Here is a 25,216-nt window from a genome sequence, read left to right as displayed (position 1 = left end):
GTACCCCTGTAAACCATGCCCCTCGTCCCCCCCCCACGAAACGGCACTGATTTCTATGTTTCTCTATAGAATTAGGATTTTCTAACATTTACAATTTTTAAAGCTAAATCTGTTGTTTTATATTGCATTATTGCATGTAATATTTACTTTTGGAGACATATTTCCCGTTTTTGGCTATTTTTGTACATTTGCTTTTAAATAACGTTAATAAAAATTAAATTAAGTTTTTATACCATTTGATTATTTGAAACCCCCTTTACGCTCTGCCGTATAGTGGTGACTGCAGTGGTGGCGGATCGATTGAGAATTTGAGTGTTCGCACATAATGTCCGTGACTTATTTTATCATCGTTCCTATTTCATATGTTTTTTTTTTTATATTTATTAATTGAGCATTTGAGCCGCTAGAAAACAATTGTTTTGTGCATAGTTAAGAGTTTTGAACTGCACAACTTCACAAGTGGTTGGATATTTTTACGCCGTTATAGGCCTATATTTTACTATTATTATTTATTACGTCCTCTCCCCAAACTTATCGCGTATTAAATTACCAGAGATAGAGAGAGAGTGAGAAACACTCGGGTGATGGAGAATAATGGTCGTGTTCCGTAAGTCGTAACACCAAAAATAATAATATTAGGTACTACGCGTAACGAGTCGTATAAACGCATCGCAATAATAATAATAATACGGTGTTTCGTGTTTCGTCGTCGGGCGATTCAAGTCGTTTCGGTGTTCACCCCGGGCGGCGACGACGAGTGAACGCCGTCGACACGCACACCGGTTCGTGATCGCATACCAACCTGGTCCCGCCACCCCCAACCGCCCGGTAACCAACTACCGCGCTACCATGTGACAATCACTTGCCCGACTCGCGCAGTACCAGCCATTCTCGACTCTCGATCACGGCGGTCGTACGGTAAACAAGAACACGTGGACCAACAACAACAACAACAACAATAAAAACCATAATAATTTACGGTGGCGGGGGCGGCGAGCAGCTGTTTCAGTGTCGGAGAATAAGACTACAGCGCAGAGCCGGTTGGGTATTATTATTATTATTAACAATATTGCAGTGGTACGACATTGTACCATTGGCGGTCGGCGGTGCGCGGACAAAAACAAAAACGTCGTCGTCATTGCCGCCCTACGACGACGAACGAGACCCAAACCGAAAACGAAGACAGTGCGCGGTTTTAATCGTATTAAAAAATTAAACACATTACACGTTATCGTGCGGCGCACGCACCGCGCGCATGTGTAACCATGTACGCCGAAGATAAGCCGTCCTAACGTTATATATTCCATTGCCGACCGTTACGCCACCGCCGTGTTAATATCGGTTAAACCGTCGTGGCTCGACCGCGATAACGAGCGCACAACGCCGCGTGTAACGAGCGTTTCAAGCAGCCACGTTCCGGACAGTATTGCACACGGTCGTGACGATGAGCGTACACGAGGTCGGCCGGCCGTCCGTCCGATGACGACGACGACCGAATCGAATGATATAATAATAATAATAATTGTTTCGTAAAAGCCGTCGCCGCCGCCGCCGAAAACTTTACCGACCGGCCAGCCAGCAGCAACCATGGTTCTGTGTTTTGGTAAGCATGTATTTTATACCCATAGTTCGTTACAATAGTAATAATAATAATAACTACAATATATATGTAAATAATCTGTGACGCGTTATTATAATACAATAATATATTGTGAGGACGACGACGCGAGCGTGTCGTTATTGTGTTATGCAAAAGCCTCCGGCGGCGGCAGAGATTTCACGCGAAACATGTACTATTATTTTTATTTTTTTTTCACTATCCGCCTATAGTATTACGCACACGTCATTATCGATGACGAGATTAATTTGATTTTGTCGCTCGGAAGTCGATCTGCACTAGTCAGATCGGATCGACACGCGAGTCCGCCGTCCGATATCGGTTTTTCTTTCGACATTATATTATTATAGTTGGGTACCGATTTAACGGGTATTACGTAATGTTTGAATGATTTATGTGTTTCGTTTTCGTACAATCGTATCGTATAGATTACCTACATTAAAGCAGTACATTAAACGTTTTTAAATTATTTTTATGTAAATTATTTATCATAATATTATAGCTTCTAAAGTTTCTCTATAATATTACGTTTTGTGTGGGTACTAATAGAGTAATATATCGTTACGAAATACGTACAATATTCCTAACCGTTCAGTAATCCGACAGATTAGCGGAATAATTGTTCTCGATCTTTTCTATTCTGTAGGTCGTTATACGTTTTATTTATTACATTATAAGCTCTCAATAGAACGCCTCAACTGTTGAGTTATACATAGTCTATTAGTCTAAGTGTTGTACGGGCGCATGGGCGGGTATATTGTATTCGTATAATACGTAGTTATGATTTGTGAGTAGTTACGACTTGGTATTTAATTAACTTATCAATATTGTAACCTGCACCAATTACACATAATTTGATAAATGTTGATAGTTATTTTTTTATTAGCTGTTTGCTGTTAACGTAGACACCGTTGACATTGTTGACAAAATAAAAACGAAATTTAACATGTGCAAAAGTAAACAAATCATAAATATTGTAATACATTTATGAAAAGTTGTCTTGGGTATAAACAAATGTTTAATAATGTACATAAATATACATTTTATTGACTTATAAAATGTTTTTAAGTCTTTTTATAGATTTATTGTTATACATTAACATTTAGGTACTTATGTACAAAAATATAGTTGACATGAAATGAATATTATATAATTGTGTCTAAAACACAACATAATAAACCTCTATAAAACAAAATGTATACTATGTATTATGAAATATTAGATAGTTAAATTTAAAGTTTTAGCTGTTTACTTAAATTATTTTGTTTATTTTTTTTTCAATTTCAATATTATTATTATCATTAATAATTTATAATTTTTAAATGTTAAAATGCTAATACTATTTATTTACGACCCGATGTTAGTTTATAATGAGTTACACGTTGGCTGCTTCTAAATAATAATATCATCAAGTGGTTAACACGTGTGATGAGGCTTAAATTACCTAAATTAATGATGTGGGATTACAAAGTATACAACATTAATACTTAGTACTCATGTGCCTCCACAGTGATTAAGGATTATGATAATAATTTATTGGGATCGAGTTTAAACAAAAGTTTTGGAAAATTTAAGACGAAACGAAATGTAATCAGATAATAGCTATAGATCATATAAACAGAAAAAAATATATAACTCATATGATATAATGGATACAATATATGATTGCAATAATAAGTTAATTACTTAAATGAATTAATTGTATTGATGCTCCCAAATAAATTGTATTGTCTTAAGAATAAAAAAACTTATTAAATAAAAAACTAAAAACTTGTCAAACAATATTTTCGTGCACAATATTTAAATTGTAAAGTTAAAACATATCTACTTAGCATCTACTTAATTCGTTCACCATTGATTTAAAGTATAGTAGTTTTTAATATTTTAAGCGAATTATCTAATTTTTATATTACCTATACGCTATACCTATACGCCATACAATAACTACAATATAATTTGTAATCATGACAGTGTTCAATTTTTAATAAATAAATTTAAAAAATGTTTAGACATTTGTTTTACATACATATGTAAGGTCTTGCCCTTTTTTAATAAAATTAATTTATATTAAGATGTACCTAATTTATGTATAATGTGTATAGATTGTTGATATAACGATACTTGGGGTGATTTAAATTAAAAAATTTTTTCTTTGTTATATGCTTTTTTTTTTTATATTACTCAAATCACTGATTATTTTCGGACTTATTTTTAAATAATCAACGAGCGTTTGATTAAACAATATCATAATTTCAACTGTAATACATTTAAATACAACAAACAGATTGTTATGGCTCACCCATAGATCAAAGTCTGTTTACACATTTAATCATTACTGCATACTAGTTTAAAGTAGAAGGCTAATTTGATTTATTGCTTTTATCTCAATTTTATATAATTTATATAATATATATAATATACTGGTATACTATAATAGCATGTTGACAGAATATACGAAATACGAATGTGTAGACTTTATATTTAATTAATCAATAACACTAGTAAATATTGGCCATAAAACTATTATGAATGATTATGAATAATAAAAACCACGTGTTCGATGGGGCATTAATTATTCATTTTAATAGTTGTATTAATGTTATAATCATGGCTTGTTACTTTATTAGAACAATTAAAAAATAAATCATCGTATTTTAGATTTTAAACGGAACGATATATATATAAGTTGATCTTAAAATGATATGTGATTTTTTTTGTCTGACATCATCTCTAAGGCAAGTAAAAATGTTTCAATCTTCAACTTTGATTGTAGTTTCTATTAGCAAATTGTATAAATGAGTTTTCATTGAATTCAAATTCACGACATCTATTACACTTATGACAGTAACATACTCAATCGACGAGACGCATTCTACAGCCTTAATATTAAGCATAGTGACTTCCCCAGGTTACTTTTAATTAAATTTTAAGCGAATTAAATTTATATACTTAGATGAATGAATCGACATCAGGCATTATAGTTCATCGAATTGACAATACTTTTAGTATATTCCATTGGACACGTCTCAATTGTCATAACTCATAAGTGAGTATGTGAAGTATTAAATTAATGCATAATAGTATGTTTCTCGGTAATTTGAATTATTCTCATTTGTCGGTTAGCTGATGTTTAAGTGTATAATATGACACCGAGTTCGGCACCCCAAAAAGAAGAGATACTTTGAGTCACAACAATGAGTTGTGGTTGTATCTACCCAATGATAAACAAAGAACTCTGTGAATGTGCTTCGTTCAGTTACTATAAATTCCATCATTATATGCACAAAACATATCATTTCACCTCGAACCGGCACGGTCGTAACAAATACACAATGGGAATTATCGAGCTTGTAAAATGAAACGTGTTTTGGAGGAGAACTACTTTTCAAATTTCAATTATTATTATATATGTATATACTGTATATAATATCATAACATAACACTGTAACATATATAATACTATGTAGTATACTTGAATATCTATAAATATTGTTAAATACGTTGGTGGCACACTGAAATTGTATATAGGACATGGGCTAGTGAAACTTGGGTTTGTTTATAGGTGATGGTTTAAGAAAATGAAACGGTCTGGGGCAAGTGGTCTTGGAATTGACAAAAATAAATTTCGACACGACATCATTACACAATAATACATTTTTTTATTATTGTTTTTTTTTTGTTATTATCGAAACTTCATATAAACGATTTATAATTTATAGCTATAAAAAAGAAATTATTATTTTTTAGTAACTAATGAATCATGGAATTGTAATTTATATTTACCGGAAATAATAAAAATAATTACTATATACATTTATCAAGGTCATATAAATGCATAATTTAAATTTTGAGAATCCAAAATAAGTTTGTCGCTTGGGCTATAGAAGATTTTTTTTAAAAATATTAGTATTTTAAATTTTTTCTTTTATTTTTCCTAATTTAATTAAATTTACTTTGAAAAATAATTATAGGGTCTTCATTAAATTGAAGTACGAACGGGTTAAGTGTCAATCCTACTCGAGACCCCGTAAACCATTCACTGGACATGATCTAATTATGTTTATTTTTTTGTCTCATTTGTAGATTTATCGTTAGAGACTTTTTATTGATAGTCATTGCGTATCAATCGTTACACTACAATATTAATTAGTTATCATAGCCGTATACACTTTAGAGTATCTACGTATTTATACTTAGCGTTAGCTCATTATATTTAAAGAAATAATAACATAATAACGTATTACACGGTGTATTACATTCACTTTTGTCAAGTATGCTTATTGTTTATATACATACTTATGTACATTATACATTATATATACTATATAGGTACATATTCCGGTATTCGTGTGTATAACCATTAGAGGAAATCTGGATATCTATAAATAAATATGTTAGACTCTATTATGTTATAAAAAAAAAAATCGAGTTTGTTAATATTAACTATTGGTCGTTTGATGCAAATTGCGTATATAATATACTTGTAGGTACTACTGTCCACTTGTAGTCTACAGGTAATAGCATTTATTTTAAATCTCAGTATTTATAATCAATGGTAGGCGGTAGGTAATAGATATGATTGTATGAGTATCAAATATCGCAAATATAAAGACTAAAAACGAGATTAAGTAGTTTAAAAAGGTTATACTCGATACTCGTGATTGTGTGGACGTGTGGTACAGCAAATATTATTGGGAAACATCTATAGCTATTATTTTATTAATTAGTAGTTACGAATCAGTGTCAACGTGTTAGCGTGTATAGTTTATAGGACCTATTCGATTGAATATTGTTGATGAAAACGTAAATGATTTTAATATATACCTAACGCTGTAGAATAATGTAATAATTAAATGATTGGTATTATGAAGTACGAATGACTTCATAATTATATAATGTTTAATTGAACTTGTTAGGATTTTATAATAATTGAACAAATTAATAAATTCTACGAATCACTGAATTAATTTTAGCGTCAAGTTTATCTAATAGATAACCGAGACCAAAAGCCAATAAGCCGCTACTCGTGAAGATGTAGGGGCATACATCAATCAAGGGAGTGGACATTTTCAAAAAATATGTATATAATATATTTATGACTTTATTAGTGATTTTCACTACATATTTGAAATTCTATTAATCGGCAGACATATCAAGTCTTAATAAATATTGTAATTATAAGGATCTCAACGCACTATTTGTTTTCCTCTCTGACCCTAGAATAACATAGACAAAACGCATTCTTGCAAAATTATAATTTTTTTATGGTTTAAATAATGTTAGAGTAAAATCACCTATTATAAAAATGATAGAGAATAATATTTTTGATTGTATGACATTGATTTGTTTAAATATTATCTCAAAATAATTTTATATTCATTTAAATATACATATTTTTAAAGTCAAATAATCAAAAATATTATAAATACCCTCAAAAACATTATCTTTTATCATTGTTGTAATAGGTGATTTTACCGGAAACCAATTTTTAATGATTTTATGTGGATGCGTTTTATTTTTATCCATGTTGATGTTATGCATCAGTCTGAGAGAAAATAAATATTGTGCTAAATAATAAAATAAAATATTCTCTATATTATATTTAATTCAAGTTATATTATTGAATAGTTATATAGTTTAAATATAGTAATTTTTTCTAAATTTGTGCTTAAAATGTCCATAAAAATTAAAAATTATGCTTACATATTTTTTAGATTTTTTGGTTGCAGTGTGAACTACTTATCAGAAATTTATTGTTAAGTTTTTAAGCCTTACCTATAAAAATTACATATTTTATACATTTGAACTGCAATTTGCAAATTTTCGTGATATATAAATACGAATTCTGTCAAACTTTGAAGTTCAAATGCTTATAAAAAATTGTGTACTAAAGTATTTAAAATATTTTTAAATATTTTTACATATATCTATTATCTATATGAGCTACTTATGTGGGATCTTGAATTAAATTTCCAATTTTTTTAACCCGAGTGACAAACATCTAAAAATATTATTTACTATATACTAATCCAATAAATTTAAAAATATATAATACATATTATATAAATATGAATCACAACTCACAACATAATATTAATCATACAACTTAGTCTATACTTTTCAAAGGATCTATGTAAAATTTTATTTACATATTTATGCTGAAATAATAGTTTGCAATATTAAAATGAACCTATTAAATTTTACTGCAAAAACCAAATCATACCTAAAATTAATTAAATTAACTTAGGCACGTAGCAATTAAAACGTTATTATTTTTTTTTTTTATAAATAATAGATTATTATAATATAATCTATATTTAACGAATATAATTCTAATTTTATGTAAATTATTTATTTTCATTTTGTAATAGAAATTGTTGATAGTTTAAGAGTTTAAAACGTGTTTTTAAACATGTTTTTACATCAAGTAAAAATAATTATCCATTCATCTGCAAATCATATATTTCATTAACTATAATTACATTTTGTTATTTATTTCAGGTTGCTGTTCTCGTAGAGACTATTCACCAATAGATGATGGATTGCCATCTCATCACATTAACAATTTAGATGTAGAATACATTGACATAAAATGTGGATATTCTTATAACCTAACGAAAAAAATAATATTTAATATAATTGCAATATGCATGGTCGGTGTGCCATATTTGGCCATTCATTGGTCAGTCAAATTAAAATTGTATCTACTTATGACTCCTAGTCCATTATCAACTTCCGATATTGTTCTCGTTACAGTAAGTATTTAAAAAAAAATTATTTATACTAACATAATTTAGAGTCAATTATCAATAATAATACAATAATATACATATTATAATCTTTAATGTCTTAAGTATTCTATTATTTTATGACATTTTTTTATAGACTAATATATATCATACTTTATAATTAAATTTACTTAAAAACAACGTTTAATTAATTAATTTTTACAATTAAAATGTAGTTTAGTTACTATTTCTAGAAACTATTTTTTTTTTTATTAATATTGTAAAAATAAAAATAAATTATAATTAAATGAAAATTATTGGAAATTATCTTGTTAAAAAGATTTTCAATTATCAAAATTAGCATATTATAAGACTCTTAAATATTGTTACATTATTATCTAAATTATTATTAAAAATGTAAATATAAATAATATTATTAGCATACTTGTTTATTTTAATGAATTATATAGTTATAATTTAAAGGTTATTCATTTAAACCGTATTTCAGTAAAAACACTAATCAATAGTCCTACGTCATTTAATTGAAAAAAAAAGTTTTCATTTCAAATATATATGTAATAGTTATGATTAAATATAACGTACATTGGTATTTTTAAATTTAGAATAAAATCATAAAAATATATTTAGATAAGTTAAAAGTTATATTTATCAATTATTATAATGCTATGAAAATGAAATTTTTTCTAGTGACTAAAGAGCATGGAAATTCTTTAATTCATATGTATAATTTTAAAATTTTAAATTGTCTACTGATTCCAACTTAAAATGTATATCGTCATAAAAATATATTGTAATTAACATTATTTTCAAGTTTATAATAATCATTAATGATACATTAGTGGCCACTGTATTGGATGGAGTAACATTCGAGTATTCGACGAGTATTTAAAACATTGCATTTGTATTCAATGCCGTTATTTACATTTTTTTCTTTACATAATATAATGTAAAACTAAAATTCATTCACGTTTCTAAAAATAAAATTGAAATCGATGCATTTAAATAAATTATGTTATACTAATTGTCAACATGACTTTATATATTATATGTAATTATAAATATATAAATAATTATACTGTGTGTTTAATTAAAAAAGCATAATGATATAACTATTTTTATACATATTTTAATTTTTCACTTGACGGACGATGGTTTTGTAAAAAAAAATACATTAATTCTTACATTGAACTTTAAACTATTTCAATAAAATTAGTTAAAAATCTAAGTAATTTAAAATACCATTATAATATAAATAAAACTTAAGGTACCTACATACTATTTTTATACTTGAAAGAAGTGTCCTCAGATGTAAGGTTTTAGCTTCCTTGTAGCTCAGATTTTTATAAAATATTTTAGTAAAAATATCTTAGTACTTTTATTACTATTGAATTATTTTATATGATTTAATAAATTGTAAAATGTTTTAAATACTCTTTTATTAAATACATTTTCAAATATTTTAAATAGTATTTTTGACAATAATATTCGGTAATTAATATTATATAATATATTAAATTCATAATTGAATTGTCAATTGATCTAAGTTTTTAATTAATGTATCAATTGCATCGTAGTCTCAAACGAAATGGGACTTAAAATACCTACCGAATATGCATATTATTATGTATTTAGAAACTATTAGAAATTAGGCCATGTGGCTTTAGGGGAAAAACTTTAGTTAAATCTGTTGTTTACACATTATTATATAATGATTATTTTATTCTTCAATGAATAACCGGTCGGTTAGTTTAATATTATCCGGTTTTCCTCCACCGATCAACGCCCTTTTTATTCCTTTTACCCACTTGTCGGGGTTTTTTTAAAGACACCCGTGGAATGTCTAAATGAGCTACTTGAGTCTTCTCACCGAGTTTAATGGACGCCATGAAAGAGACGTGTTCTTTCAAAAAACCTGTACCTATATGCATAGTAATGCATTGTATGTAGGTACCTACCTATAATACTGAACATAATATAATAGATAGATCATTATTTTTTAACATTACTGCCGTTATGGTTATACATATCAAATCTTATACCAATATAAATTATTACTTGCATGGGCTATGTATTTTTAATTTTTAAATTAATTCAATTCAATTTCATTATCTATATTATATTAAATGCATATTAAGCTCGGTTTGTGTAAGTAGGTCCCGTTTTTTAATAATTAAAAATAAATAATTAGTTGATAACAATCAATTTTAAAGTTTACTATAAGTAGTCATTATTCATTTTTAATTTTTATAGTATATTTCATTTTAAGATAAATAAATATAGAGCTATTTTATATAATCGTGAAAATAGCATATTGTACCACTTAACTAGTAATTATCATATGATGATATACTGTGTCGTTATTCATCGTTACCACACTGCAGTGCTTTTGACTATTGTATCTACCTTTTAGAATATTTATATTTTTATTACCCCGGAAGCCGGAAGATGATGAACGATGAAGATACCAATAATAATAATTTTTATTATATTTTTGTTATTGGTTCAGCCGACAAAATTTTATTGAAGTAGATTTACCAGAATCTATTTTTTTGTCTTTTTATGTATTTTAGTACATTACTTAAAGATGTATGGTACTTTGCTCTTTTTATTTATATAAAAATAACCATATACATGTGTTATAAATTATATGTATAAGATATAAATGTTTAAATTTTAATTAATTTAAATATAATAATATAAATAACAATATAATATGCTCGTTATCCGGCATATTCACGCTGATGAAAGCTTCAATCAATCGATTCCGTGACATTTTAGAAAAAAGGCTTACTGATCTTTGAATTAATTATTCAATTGATTTTATTGCGTATTTTGGTAGGTATAATATGTAAAAATATTAAAGTGATAACGAGTAACCATAGACCTATTATGCTAATTTCCAATTTTTTCGAAAAATTTCTGTGCGTATATGGTATATGGTGTATCTTAAAATAGCATTTAGGGTTGAGTAAAATTATGTAAAAAGTTTTATACGGTACCTACGTATTATACTGTAAAAAACCAATTATTTATGTCTATTATTATAAATTAATAAACAAGATATATTAATGTATAGTTTACTCCATATCTCATAATATTCCATTTTTTTAGTAAATCTATTGTAATTTCTACCAATAATTACCACTTATAATCTGCAAAACTACTTTAATTATAGTGAAAAAAAAAAACAAAACAAATTTCTCTGTGCTAGTTATTTATTCATATTATTATACTATTCATTAAATTTTAAAATTATTATCCTTTTACGTGTAATACAGTTTTTATAATGTTAAGTATAATTAATAATTTTTATTTATTAACTTTAATTAATATTTAGTTATTAGTATTCATCTGTAAGTTAACATATATGCATATATTTATATATAAGTAACAATGTGATATAAAATCAGTTTTTGAATTTTATACAATATTTTAGTATAATATATCTCAACCCTTATGACATTACGCGGTGGAAGTGCTACAAAAAAAGTTTCCTTTGTGTATAGTAAAGATTATAATTAACAATATACTTGAATTTTTCGGCTTTGTATAAAATTGTATTTTATAATTTAATTTATTTAGACGCTAAGCTAGTGAGGTTCGTAATAATTAATATTCATATTGTGCTGACCTATAATACTGTTTATACTATTCGTTTAATTAAATAATATAATTTAATAAATTATTTCAATACTATAAACTTGTGATTTTTATAATATAATATTGAGACATTATTAAGTGAGAGGTAAGATGAGATTAGAATGTCTTAATCATTAAAATTTGATTGATTTAAGTTCAGTAGTTCTCAAAAAATATCTAAAATAATATATATATTTTTTTTTAGCAAAAACGGTTACACCCATTACAATTTTAAATACTTGTAAAAAATTATATCCATCAAAATAATTATTATGTTTATTAAAACATAGATCATTAGATCTAGTATGAAAAATAAATATAACACATATAACATAGTTACATAATTGTGTTCAAATTTCAAAAATGTTATGGGACTACCAGTAGGTAAAAACAAGGAAAAGAATTAGTGTGAATAAATGCAATTTATCAAATAATAATAATCATCGTGCCAAAAATAGTATTGGTACTATAAATTCTTTGTTCTTACTATTAACTATTAAGCATCATAACTATTCTTTATTAAAAGCTGCATATAGCATATAGGTATATAATTATATACGTTTTTACTTTTTGATACGTCAAAATTTAATTTATTTATTATACTTTAGTAGGTACCTATATTGTATTGTGGCATCGTAAAATAAATACATCATATTATACCCACTTTTATTATTTTTTTTTCAAATTTTAGTTTTAATTATTATTTTTAATAATAATCTTATTTATTTTTCAACAAAATCAAATATTGTTATAAATATTAATAATTAATATGTAATATGAAATAAAATAAAATCATATGATAATCTATTTTTCGAACTTTTAAGTTATTAAATCACTTAAACCTTGTTTATCGCTTTGTTTAGGATTTTGATTAAAAAATAAAAATAAATAAATTAGAGACAGAATGTGTTACAATAAAATTAAAAAATTTAGTTAATGAAATTACAAAAATATATATATGCATACGTACCTATATGATAAATTATATTTATTAATTATTAAATTAGTTGAATGAATAATAATAATGAATAGGACAATATGAATAACAATAAAATATAATATTGAGTATTTTCTTAATGTCTTGCTTTACAACATTCCATTTAAATTCAAAATTGTTCGTGTAAACTAAGTTAAATTATAATTTATAAATATTTAAATATAAATTATTTATGATTTAAAATAGGTTGGTTCATAAAATATTATATGCGCTATGATATTACTTAATTGTTTAATCATGGGAATTTAATTTATCACAGTCAACGCTGTGTAGAATCAGCTAGTATTTAAATAATGTAATATCTATTATTAAAAATTATATAATTTATAAATAAAATAACTCACTAATTATCGAACTGCTTAACAATTTATTTATTTTCGTGAACCTATGTTTATAAATTGTCTATATTATATAAAAAAATCAAAGAATGTTTTAAATACATTTATTCCCGAAAAATTTATGTTAGTGCTAAGGTTAATATAAACAATTCTTTAAAAAATAAAAAACAGTTATTTATAAGTTATAACCAATTATTATTATAAAACCAATTATTAGTATTCTAAGTTAAAATGATTGTATTAGAATATGTCATTATTGTCAATATAGCATTCTAATACATAATGATTTTAGATTTTATAATATATATACCGCAGAATTCATTTCACAGCGAAACAGTGGTTTTTCTGAAAATATTATTACTACCTTTATAAATGTAATCAATTTCAAAATTTTATTAATCTCGAAATTGAATAGGCTTTTGCTTCAATATCATTATATTATTTATGTTGATACATTTTTATTATTTATAGGACGCGAATAATAGCGATGCCATATACGATGTTAACATTTCAATAATAAAAGACTCAAACGGAGAAAGGAAAACTGTAAGATATTTTAAACATCAATTATTAAAATATATATGGGATGAAAATGAAAATGTATTCAAATTTCTACAAGGTCTTGATAATGGAACAACTACACTATCAAATTTGTTAGAAAAATGTCATGGTCTCACATCTGATGAATATACAAGCCAGTACGTATAACACCGATTTTTCATAATAATAATTTAATATAAGAAAATTAAGAAACAAGAACTATTCGGCTTCAACAATTTTTAACATAGTTCAAAATTTTAATTTAATAACATTTTTTTTTATGAATACATCGAACTATAAATAAATATACGCACAATTTAAATTAGTCACGATTAAACTACCACATCCAACTACATTTTATATAGATAAACGTTATTTTAATTCTAAAATCCTTTGATTTATCATTATTCATTCGTAGAATAATACTAATAGTAGAACACATTATACTCGTATTTACATTTGTCCTATCGGAACTATAACATTTATTCTATTATATACATGTTTTGTGTTTATTTTAAACGGAAATCTGATTATAAATTTTAAAAAATTGATTGATTAATTGATGTACATATTTGTTGGTGTATACAACGATAATTTTGCATATCAACCAATGTGACAACGTCAAAATTATTGGCATTAATTACAATACTATTTGTATTTAAAAAATAATAATACATAATTTGATAGTATACTATATTATGCATAATTATTATTATAAGAAAATTCAGTACTTATCTTCGATAATACCTAAATAAACTCCGACGGAGGCCAAATAAATGCATATATAATCTTATAACAGGCATTAAAATTGTAAAATACCAAATATTATGTACATTAACTATTAAGGCCTAAGGATAATATATAAAATTGGATAACTACAATTGGATATCAACTTGAACCAAATTACTAATATTAACCAGGTTAATACATTATAATATATACGTTCCTTCTAGGGAATGAAAAAAAATATTAATCACTTATACAAGTGACTCCTAAATCATTGATACATTTTTTTTATTCAATTTTATTGAGTTAATCAATTTTGATTTGTATGATTTTAAATACATTATTTAATATAATGATTTTTTATAGCCATTTTAAATTATACGTAATATTTATATATTTAAATTTTTATTTTTATTTAGATTAGAACTTTTTGGTAAGAATGAAGTAATTGTGGAAGTACATTCTTACTGGAAATTATTTTTTGCTGAAGTGTTGAATCCATTCTACGTCTTTCAAATATTTAGCATATGTCTATGGTTTTTTGATGACTATGAATACTATGGTTTATGCGTATTAGTTAGTTCAGCATTTTCTATTGGGACTTCATTATATCAACTAAAAGCGGTTTGGATATTTTGTATTTCCTTGTAGACTTTTGTGTGATCCAAACTATAATAAAATAATGAGTAATTATATTGGAATAAAATGTATTTAACATGTACACAACTGTTTGTCAAATGTAGGACAGCATAATATTGATAAACAGTCACTAAACTGAATATAATTAATGTAGATTTTATAAAATAATATTGTACAATATATTTCTTTTACATTTAACATTTACCTGAAAACATATAATTTATATAGATAAAACTTACCACAAGTAAATAATATATAAATTAATTATTTTTATACATTACATTTTTTAGATAATTTTTCTCGAGTATTATTTTTATTCAGATGCTATATATATATAATATCTATATATTTGACTAAATTGCTACCATAGTATCTCACATTGTTTCACATGGGCGGAAAGGCCTATCGGGAAATGCCCGATTTCCCAGTGAGCCCCCCTTCGTATTTCAGTAATAGGGCCTTTTTTAGACTTTTTTTTTTCATGTGAGGGCCCCTTTTTAAAATTTCCCGGTAGGCCAAAAATGGCCTTTTCGCCCATGTTGTTTCATACCCGTGTAACTACTATATATATCGGTGTATTTTAATTATCATTATAATTATAATTATTCTAACTGTTTAAACCGGGTTTACATTTCTTCTTGACTAAGACTTCTATGATTTAAACACACATATATCCCAACTTATATAAGAAAATATGATTTTTTATACAAGCTATGATTTATTAACTACCTATTAATTAAATTTATTAAATATATTTAAAATCTAGTTTCTCCAAATTTGATTATCAATTATTAATTTTGCTTTCAGTTTTAAATTGATAATATAAATCTTGTATCCTAATGTTTTAGTCTCTACCTGTCTTTAATAATTTATTCCAAATAATAAACTATTTTGAAATGTATAATATATCGATTAATTGTTTGGATTCCACAAATGTTTAATGATAAATTAAAATTAATACTAAATATCAAAGGAATTTATTACAGCAAAGTCGATCACTTAAAGAAACTGTAGATACTTATAATAATGACATTTACACTGTCCTAAGAAGAAATGAGGGTGAGTTTAAATCTAATAATTAAGTACATATATTAGTATATAGGTTATATTTTGTAAGTATAAATTCTAATTCTAACTGTTACCAACCACTATAACATACGGTACAATATAATTTATGAAAGATATAACATAATTTTTGTTTGTGCTGTATTGACAATGATCAAAAAATAAACAAATTAAAATAAATTTATAATATAGTAAATTTCAGAATTGTAGACTTTTACTGATTAATTTTAGTAAATTCTAAGGTATACAAATTAATTTGTTCTAGTAGTAATAATTGCATATAAGATAAAATTAAAAACAAAGATAAGTACATGATTAAAAATGTAGTTAATTGTATGTTATACGACAATAATAATGTAATATTTGTCTTGAAATTTAAGTATATACGTATATAAATATAAAGAATTAGTTTAATTATATATACTAATTTAAATTTCTTTGTACTTTGATTTGGATATTTTTTTTTACCAATTTTTTTTATACCTTGGAATTTTATTAGTTAGATTGTTTCTCATAAAATTTAATATTAATATTTATTATTTAATATTAAAAGCTTCAACTACAACTATCAATAATGAATTAGAGTTTAACCAAATTATTTTGTATACATTTGAGTACCAAGATAAATCAATAAAAGCCCAAAAATCCAATATTTGTCAACATTAAATCAAAATATAAGTTATATTATATTAGTATATATTTTTAATAATAGAGTAAAAAGTGTATATAGTCCTTACCATTCTCAAAAGTGCAAACAATTTTATTATAATCATATACAATCATAACTTTCAATAACTATTGTTATTCACCTAATTACCATCATATCATTAATTTATTCCTAATAACAAATAAATAATAATTAATATATTTAACTATTTTCTGTGTGTACTTAGTAAATTGAATGATTAATATATTACAATATGTTTTTTATTTTGTTGTGTGAGTATAGGAAATGTTCAAGTCAAAGCTCAATACTTAGTACCTGGAGATGTAATTATAATACCACCAGGTGGTTGCAATATTGCTTGTGATGCTTTATTGTTATCTGGTAATTGTATTGTCGACGAAAGTCTTTTAACAGGTTTGTATTCCCATTAGAATAAAATTATAAGTACTACTTAAATTTTTTATTAGGCTTAACAATTACCATAAATGCTTATACCTATATTTAATAAAACATTATTGCATGAGATGAGTATCACTTAATTGGTACTTATTTTAAATTTATACAAATTTTATTGAAATATATATTATTTTAATAGTCGTAACATCTAAATTGATAATGTTGTTAATTCAGGAGAAAGTGAGCCAATAACAAAAAGTCCTCCTTCATCTATTGAAGAATTTTGCTATAGTAGTTCTTCACATAAACATCACACATTGTATTGTGGAACCAGGATTTTACAATCAAGATTTTATGCTGGAGCTCAAGTATGAGAATTGATATGAATTATTTAATATTTGTTTACTTAACATGTACAATGAAAATGAATAAAAATTAATTAAATTTATAGGTGTTGGCTCTAGTGGTTAGGACTGGAAGTTCTACAGCTAAAGGAAATTTAATACGTTCAATTATGTTTCCAAAAGATATGGATTTCGAATTCTATTTGGACTCCATAAAATTTGTTATAATCATGTTTATTGTTGCTACAATTGGAATGCTTTACTGTGCCTACTTGTATGTTATAAGAGATGTACGTATTGATATTTCTAAGTAATTTTAATGAGATAAATCATTAAATTAAATTAATACAATTAATATTAAATTAATTGTTAAATTTATTTTTATTTCATTAATATACTTACAAATATAAATTTATTTTTGTTAATTTTTAAAAGATATGAGTACAGTATATAAAACATAATTATAATATTAATATCTATTTTATTTTATTTATTTATTTATTTTTAATAGGCGTCTGTAGAGTACATTATCATAAGAAGTTTGGACATTTACACTGTGGTCGTTCCCCCTGCATTACCAGCTGCTATGACAATTGGTATTGTGCATTCTATGAAACGTCTAAAACGCCTTAAAATCTATTGCACATGTCAGAGCCGTATTAATGTTGCTGGTAAAATAAAGCTGGTTTGTTTTGATAAGGTATGTTTTTTATATAAACAATTACAATTTATCCAATTATGATTCATTAATTTTAGTCATACCTATAAATTAATTTTGTTGCTAAACTAATATGTATTAGATTTAAATAAATAATTTATAAAAAAAAAATTTGGTTGAATTTCATTCAGATTTAATAAAAAATTGGTAAATACAAAAATATTAAAATATTATATTCTTTGTAAAAATATATCATATACTTGAAAAACTTAATTTTTCTTTTACAATCAAATGAAAAATAAATACAATGTTTTTTATCAAATCTTATATCATAAGTAACTTTTTTAGTTAAAATAGGTATATTATTTAATATAACTTGATACAATTAGGCCGCCTTGAAAAATGTATTAAAATTAAAGTAAATACAACTGTTATTGATAAATATTATCAGTGTTAGGTTTAAAAACATTTTTTTGAATGTAATTGTTAATTTTATGATTTTTATAAAATTTATTACTTTTGTATTGTACAAATTGAATTATAGCTTTGATAACCAAAATATGTTTGATTTTTTAGACTGGCACATTAACTGAAGACGGATTGCACTTTTTTGGTCTATTACCTTATGATGGTCTACAGTTTGTTACAAATATATATGAAAATTTAGTGAAAGATTTATCTCAAATAGATGTTAGGTCACCAATAATTGCTACAATGGCATCTTGTCATTCATTAACTCACATACACGGATCACTAGCCGGAGATCCATTAGATTTGAGCATGTTTAATGCAACTGATTGGGTAAAAGCAATTCGCTTTTGTATAATTAAATAATATTGCTCAATAAAAATTAATTCATAATCTATACTTAACAAATATTTTTTATGTTTTAGGAATTAGAAGAGTCCGGAGCAGATAATTCAAGATTTGATAACTTATTACCTTCCATAGTAAGACCGTCTAAAAAATTATACTCGGGTGAAGTAAGAAAATGTCAAAGTACTAATTTTTTATAATTATTTGTAATTATAACATAAATATTTTAACTGAATAGGCACCAATTGAAATTGGTATTGTACATCAATTTCCCTTTAATTCAAAAACACAAAGTATGTGTGTTATTGGTCAAGTATTTGGTACTCGGCGTTACACAGCATACTGTAAAGGTGCTCCAGAAAAAATTATCCAAAGCTGTTTAAAAGAAACAAGTAATTTAAAAAGAATTAATTTTTTTATTATATTATAATATGTTTATATGTATTATTTTCTTTTTCTAGTTCCTACAAATATTTTGTCTGTTTTGGAAGAATTTGGTTCATCTGGGTATCGAGTATTAGCATTGGCATACAAAGATTTGCCAAAAAAAGTTAATTGGAAATCATTATACCATCTTAAATTAGAAAATGTAAATCATTGTTTATCTCTGGTGTTTTTTTCATAGAAAATATGTGTAATAATAATACATTTTAAAATATTTTTAAAGGTTCAAAGTAATTTAATTTTTTTGGGATTTCTTGTTATGCAAAATAAACTTAAACCACAATCTTCTAATGTAATTCAACAATTGAGAACAGCAAACATAAAATGTGTTATGGTTACCGGTAAGCATAAATTTATAGTTAAGTAGATATATTTTTTTTTTATTAAAATTACACTGAATTGGATTAATTTATTATTTTCCAAAGCAGTAGTTTTAATACTTGAGAACAATGCAAAACAAATTAATACATTTGATAAATAGTGTTGAGTTATACAAAAATAGTCAAAATTTACTTAAGATTTTACATACAATTTTTACTTATAATTTTCTTATAGATACCAACAATATGACATAACACTGTAAACACAATAGCTTTATATGAATATGATATTTTTTTAAATTTATTTATTCGTATAGGTTATTAATATTCAATTGATTATTTATAAGTTATTAAGAATATGATTTTCTAGGGGATAACTTATATACTGGATTAAGTGTAGCAAGAGAGTGTTCTATGATCCCAACTAATATCAATATTGCAGTACTAACAGCAACACCTAGTACTGAACTGAATAAAGCAGAAATCAAACTTGAGCCTACTTTAGGACATTGCTTGGATGTAATTATTCAAAATACTGAAAACTTTATTTATTTATTGATTTCTCTTTAAAAATATTTAATTTGTTCATTTATAGATACAAGATGAAAAGGTATATTATGCAATTGATGGGAGATCATGGTCTGTTTTGGAAACGGATTTTCCAAATTGGTTACCTTATATTGTCTCTAAAGGTCTTGTATTTGGACGAATGTTGCCAGAGCAAAAAGTGAAACTTGTGGAGTACTTTCAAAGTATGGGCTACGTGACAGCTATGTGTGGGGATGGAGCAAATGATGCTGGGGTATATTTTAATATTTTATTGTTAAATAAATATGAAAAATATTAGTATCAAATATCAATCACTGTTTATATTTTATAGGCATTAAAAGTTGCTCATGTTGGCATATCACTTTCACAAGCTGAAGCTTCTATAGCAGCACCATTTACTTCTCAAATAACAAATGTCTCATGCGTTACTAAAGTAATACGAGAAGGACGATGTGCTTTGGTGACTAGTTTTGGAATATTTAAATATATGACATGCTACAGTTTAATACAATTCATTACATTAGTTTTACTTTACAGCGTAGGTACAATAATCATCATTATTTACAAAATATTAAGCTGAAATTTGATTATACAAAGATAATTTTTTTTTTTTTTCAGAAAGGTATTATGTTGGGAAATTTCCAATTTTTATACTTTGATTTTATTCTTACTACATCTTTGGCTATTGTAATGGGTGATATCGAACCTACTGACACAGTTCATCCTCACCGTCCTTTGTCTAAAATTCTGACTCCAAAAAACTTAATACCACTTTTTTTACAATTGTTGGTTTGTGCTTTGATACAAATAGGGTCATTATATTATCTAGAAATACAAGATTGGCAAGTATTTTTATATTGTATTTTAAAATTTAATAAAATCATTTACATACTTAAACTGAATCATTTTAATAAAAATGTATTGAAAACTTAAAATAAAACATAATGTTAGTCATTATATGATTGGTTTTAACCTTAAACATTTTTCCATGATACCTAAAGTCAGTGTCAACTTTTCACTAATTAGTATAGGTAATTAATTCAAACAATATATGTATATAATATATTTATTTATTTATTTTGCGTACAAGGAAATTAAATTGGTAGCTAAGAATATTAATGACTTATTAGTCACTATTAGGAATCAATATTAATACATTTTGTTTCATAAACTACCATACTAAACAATGTAGATGATATGAAAGTAGTTGAGAATGGTTTAAAACAATTTTTTATTAAATATAATTTTGAAAAATAATTTTTATGTATGTTTGAAAATAATATTGAAATAAAAATGTATATGTTACGGGCATTGTGCACTGTGTCCGGGTATTGTGCACAGTGCCCAATTTTACTGGTTAAAGTGAAAATAAAACATATTGCTCGGACATTGTGTGCCATGACTAAATGCGTGAAGGGTAATGTATGCTACCATGTATAAAACTATACCTATTGTAAAATAAATATTATATTTATTTATTTATTATTATATTGGTTAGATACAAGATACATGTTAGTATATCCATAGCAATTGTAATTTATTTTTTTAGTTTAATAGGTAACACTAAAAAAATAGCTATATGTATGTATTATTTAAGCACAGATTGTTACTATGGCACTTAGAATTACACATTTTACCTGCTACTTTACATTTACACTTTTTTGTTTAACACTTTTGCTAAGGTTAGGTTTTTAACTAAAAATGTTATCGGGCTGAGCGTATATGTCGATCAAGTTAACCTGACAACCCGAATTCATTTCTGAAGAGAGGATTGGTTGTACAACTAAACCTTTTTTTGAAGTACTTCCTTTTTTTTGACATGTTATATACAAATTTAGATATAATATTATAGTTTTCCTAGTAATATTTTTATACATCAAATTTATGTCATGTATCATTCGATTACGCTCTTTGTGTCCAATATTTAAATGAATTTCATTTATAATTTAAATATTTCTTCATTACAACCTTTGTACCTATGATAAATGATAATAATATTTAGAGGGAGTCTATAGCAGTGGTCTCCAATCTTTCTGGACTATAAAGAAGCATTATTGCGACCCACCGGTTGAAGACCACTGGTCTATAGCATGTCTATAGCTATATAATAGGTGTTGAGTGTACCTCATCATTGAGCAATGATGAGTATTAACAATTCTACATAAATTATACAGTACATTTTTACATTGACCAAAATAATGTTGGCCAATTCAAATTGTCCAGACATTGTTATAGAATGACCGATTATAGTAAACAATTATTACTAACTAATTACTTTACTCGAAATTGATGGGCACTATGCATAATGTCCGGTCATTGTTTCACAATGCCCGACTACCCCATTTTGCCTGTAACATATATATCTCATATACATTAAAAATTATATGTAACTTATTTTATAACCTATGCCCAGTGGTTAATAGTATCATCCAATTCTGTGACATAATATAATATACATAGATGACAAAAATACATTTTTAAAAAGGGTTGCCTTGCTCTGACTTACCAAAGTAAAATTGTCAATGTTGTATCCAAAGGTACAAAAATACAACCATAATTATTATATTTAATGAAAAAAAAAATTCTATTTTATGTAATATAAATTTGATCTTTTTTCATAGGTTTGTGCCTACAAGCCCTGCATGGTCAGACAATGACGTCATTTCATGTTGGGAAAATACTACATTGTTTTTAACCAGTTCATATCAGTACATTATTTTAGCATTTGTATTGAACAAGGGGTATCCTCATCGAAAACCGTTTTACAAAAATTGTAAGCATATACTAAACGTTTTATTCTTTTCTCGTTCAAACTATTAAATTGTATTATACATTTTTATAGTATCTTTCACAATTGTCATTGTATTATTGACATTATTTACGCTGATGTTGCAAACCACTAGATACTCTACGTTCACAGACATTTTCGACATGGTCAATCTAAAAAATTCCCGCAATGAAAAAGAACAGCGGCTTTTTCTAATTACTCTACTTGCTTTTCCTATTTTAAATCTTTACTTGGCTATCAATATTGAGGTAAATATTTATTGCTTATAATACCATTAACCATATTCTAAAAATATAGTTAGTTTTAATTGTATTATTTTATTATATTTTTCAAGGTGTTTGCTGAGTCAGCTTTAATGAAAAAAATATTAAGCACCATCAGACGGAAAAAACAGCCTAAAAATCCGTATAACCAGCTGATTGCTAGTCAGCCTAACATATTAATATGAATTTTAAAATAATGTTAGCAGTGAATGCATTAATGTTTGAAATGTTATTCTGTTTGATTATAGGCAATCTCAAGTTAAATTTTCACCTATGTCCTACTTACATCCTACTGATTTATTTTTATTTTATTTTTATAAGAAATGTTTAATTATTAATTATTGGATTATAAGTATTTTGAGAGTAAGACAATACAGTTTTGTAATTTTAATTATTATTAATGATATAGGTACATCAAATACATTTGTATAGAATACATATATAGTTTTATATTATAAGTTTGTAAAGTAAATTATAAATATCAATTTTATGTATGTATGACGTCATATATATATGATATTATATACAATATAGTTGAATATAATCTGTACACAACAGGTAAAATTATGCTAGTCACAAAAATTGTATTTTTCAGGAGAAGCATATATTTTTTCATTTTTGTTTTAGAAGATAATCGTCAAAAATAATAATTATTACTAATTAAATAATATTTTATATTAAGACCATGGTTATTTATCATGTGAGAAGTGTTAGTAGTAATTACACCATTTATATTATATTTTGTATATACTTTATTTCAAATAAAATAACAAAAGTTTTTGTAACAAAGAATAATAAATAATATTGATGTTGTTGACAACAACGTAGATTTTATCTACATCATGCTTTTGACTAATACTTATATTGTAAAAAATACAATTAACTTTCATAAATAATCATAAAAAGATGCAACATTAACATACAGAATAAGACAAGTGTGTTTTTCGTCGGCACATTCTCGCGGCAAAATATAAAATCATAACTTCAAAAAAGTATAAAAACGTAAAATAATAATTACTCTCATAATACTGATGATGATGATGATAATAATAATAATACTATCACAATATCCAAAATATTATATATAAACGTATAAAAAGATAAATATTTTTCAAAGAAAGTAGGATAAAACCTTTTTATAACAAATAATAATAATAATATTAATAATGTATAAATACCAATATTTATATGTATCTGAAAAATAGTGATATACAAATTAATATTCTTTAAACAAGTTAACTAGACTAAAAACAAAACAAATAACTAAGGACATTTACTTTAAAAAATTAAAAATCAATTTTAACTCAATATATACAAAAGCTGTCTATTATGACTACAATTATGTTGATATGTGGCTGTTGTATAGTCTTCTAGACAAATAATGATTTGTTAAATAGATACCTATACTCTAATGATATGAACCATGATGTATAGAGTTACTGAAACGCTATGATTATAGTTTAGGTATAGGTACACACTGCAGATATTTTAATGTTTATTAGTTTAATACACTAAAATATTGTGCCTATATGATGATACTCGAATAGTAGAATATAATCAATAATAGTCATACTAACGACCGGACAAAAACTAAACCTGTGATATTTTACTACCTACGATATTTTAACACCACGTTTTGACAGTGATCCATTTTATTAAT

General features: G+C 25.3%; 1 protein-coding gene across 3 annotated transcripts; it reads left to right on the top strand.

Annotated features, from left to right (window-relative positions):
- The first annotated feature begins 1,072 nt into the window (after positions 1 to 1,072).
- Positions 1,073 to 23,960, top strand: LOC113558528 (probable cation-transporting ATPase 13A3). 3 transcript variants are annotated; one of them, XM_026964013.2, is made up of 21 exons: positions 1,075 to 1,603; positions 8,120 to 8,373; positions 13,813 to 14,039; positions 15,027 to 15,231; positions 16,233 to 16,305; positions 17,261 to 17,392; positions 17,609 to 17,742; positions 17,826 to 18,008; positions 18,230 to 18,418; positions 18,953 to 19,177; positions 19,270 to 19,359; positions 19,431 to 19,584; positions 19,654 to 19,781; positions 19,860 to 19,977; positions 20,327 to 20,475; positions 20,552 to 20,758; positions 20,837 to 21,047; positions 21,124 to 21,127; positions 23,127 to 23,278; positions 23,348 to 23,541; positions 23,628 to 23,960. In XM_026964013.2, exons 1-21 carry the CDS (start codon positions 1,588 to 1,590, stop codon positions 23,739 to 23,741), a joined length of 3,159 nt encoding a protein of 1,052 aa, XP_026819814.1. In that variant the 5' UTR covers positions 1,075 to 1,587; the 3' UTR covers positions 23,742 to 23,960. The 3 variants fall into 3 exon arrangements, 2 of the variants coding, with proteins under 2 accessions (XP_026819814.1, XP_026819813.1); XM_026964012.2 differs by having other exon boundaries at positions 1,076 to 1,603; positions 20,837 to 21,043; positions 21,124 to 21,347; XR_003405652.2 differs by lacking the exons at positions 21,124 to 21,127; positions 23,628 to 23,960 and having other exon boundaries at positions 1,073 to 1,603; positions 23,348 to 23,490.
- The last annotated feature ends 1,256 nt before the right edge of the window (positions 23,961 to 25,216 follow it).

This window comes from Rhopalosiphum maidis, chromosome 3 (assembly GCF_003676215.2).
Source record: "Rhopalosiphum maidis isolate BTI-1 chromosome 3, ASM367621v3, whole genome shotgun sequence".
In the NCBI taxonomy this organism is placed as follows: domain Eukaryota; kingdom Metazoa; phylum Arthropoda; class Insecta; order Hemiptera; family Aphididae; genus Rhopalosiphum; species Rhopalosiphum maidis.
The sequence above is the reverse complement of the archived record's forward strand: the minus strand, read 5'-3'. Positions and strand labels throughout refer to the sequence as shown.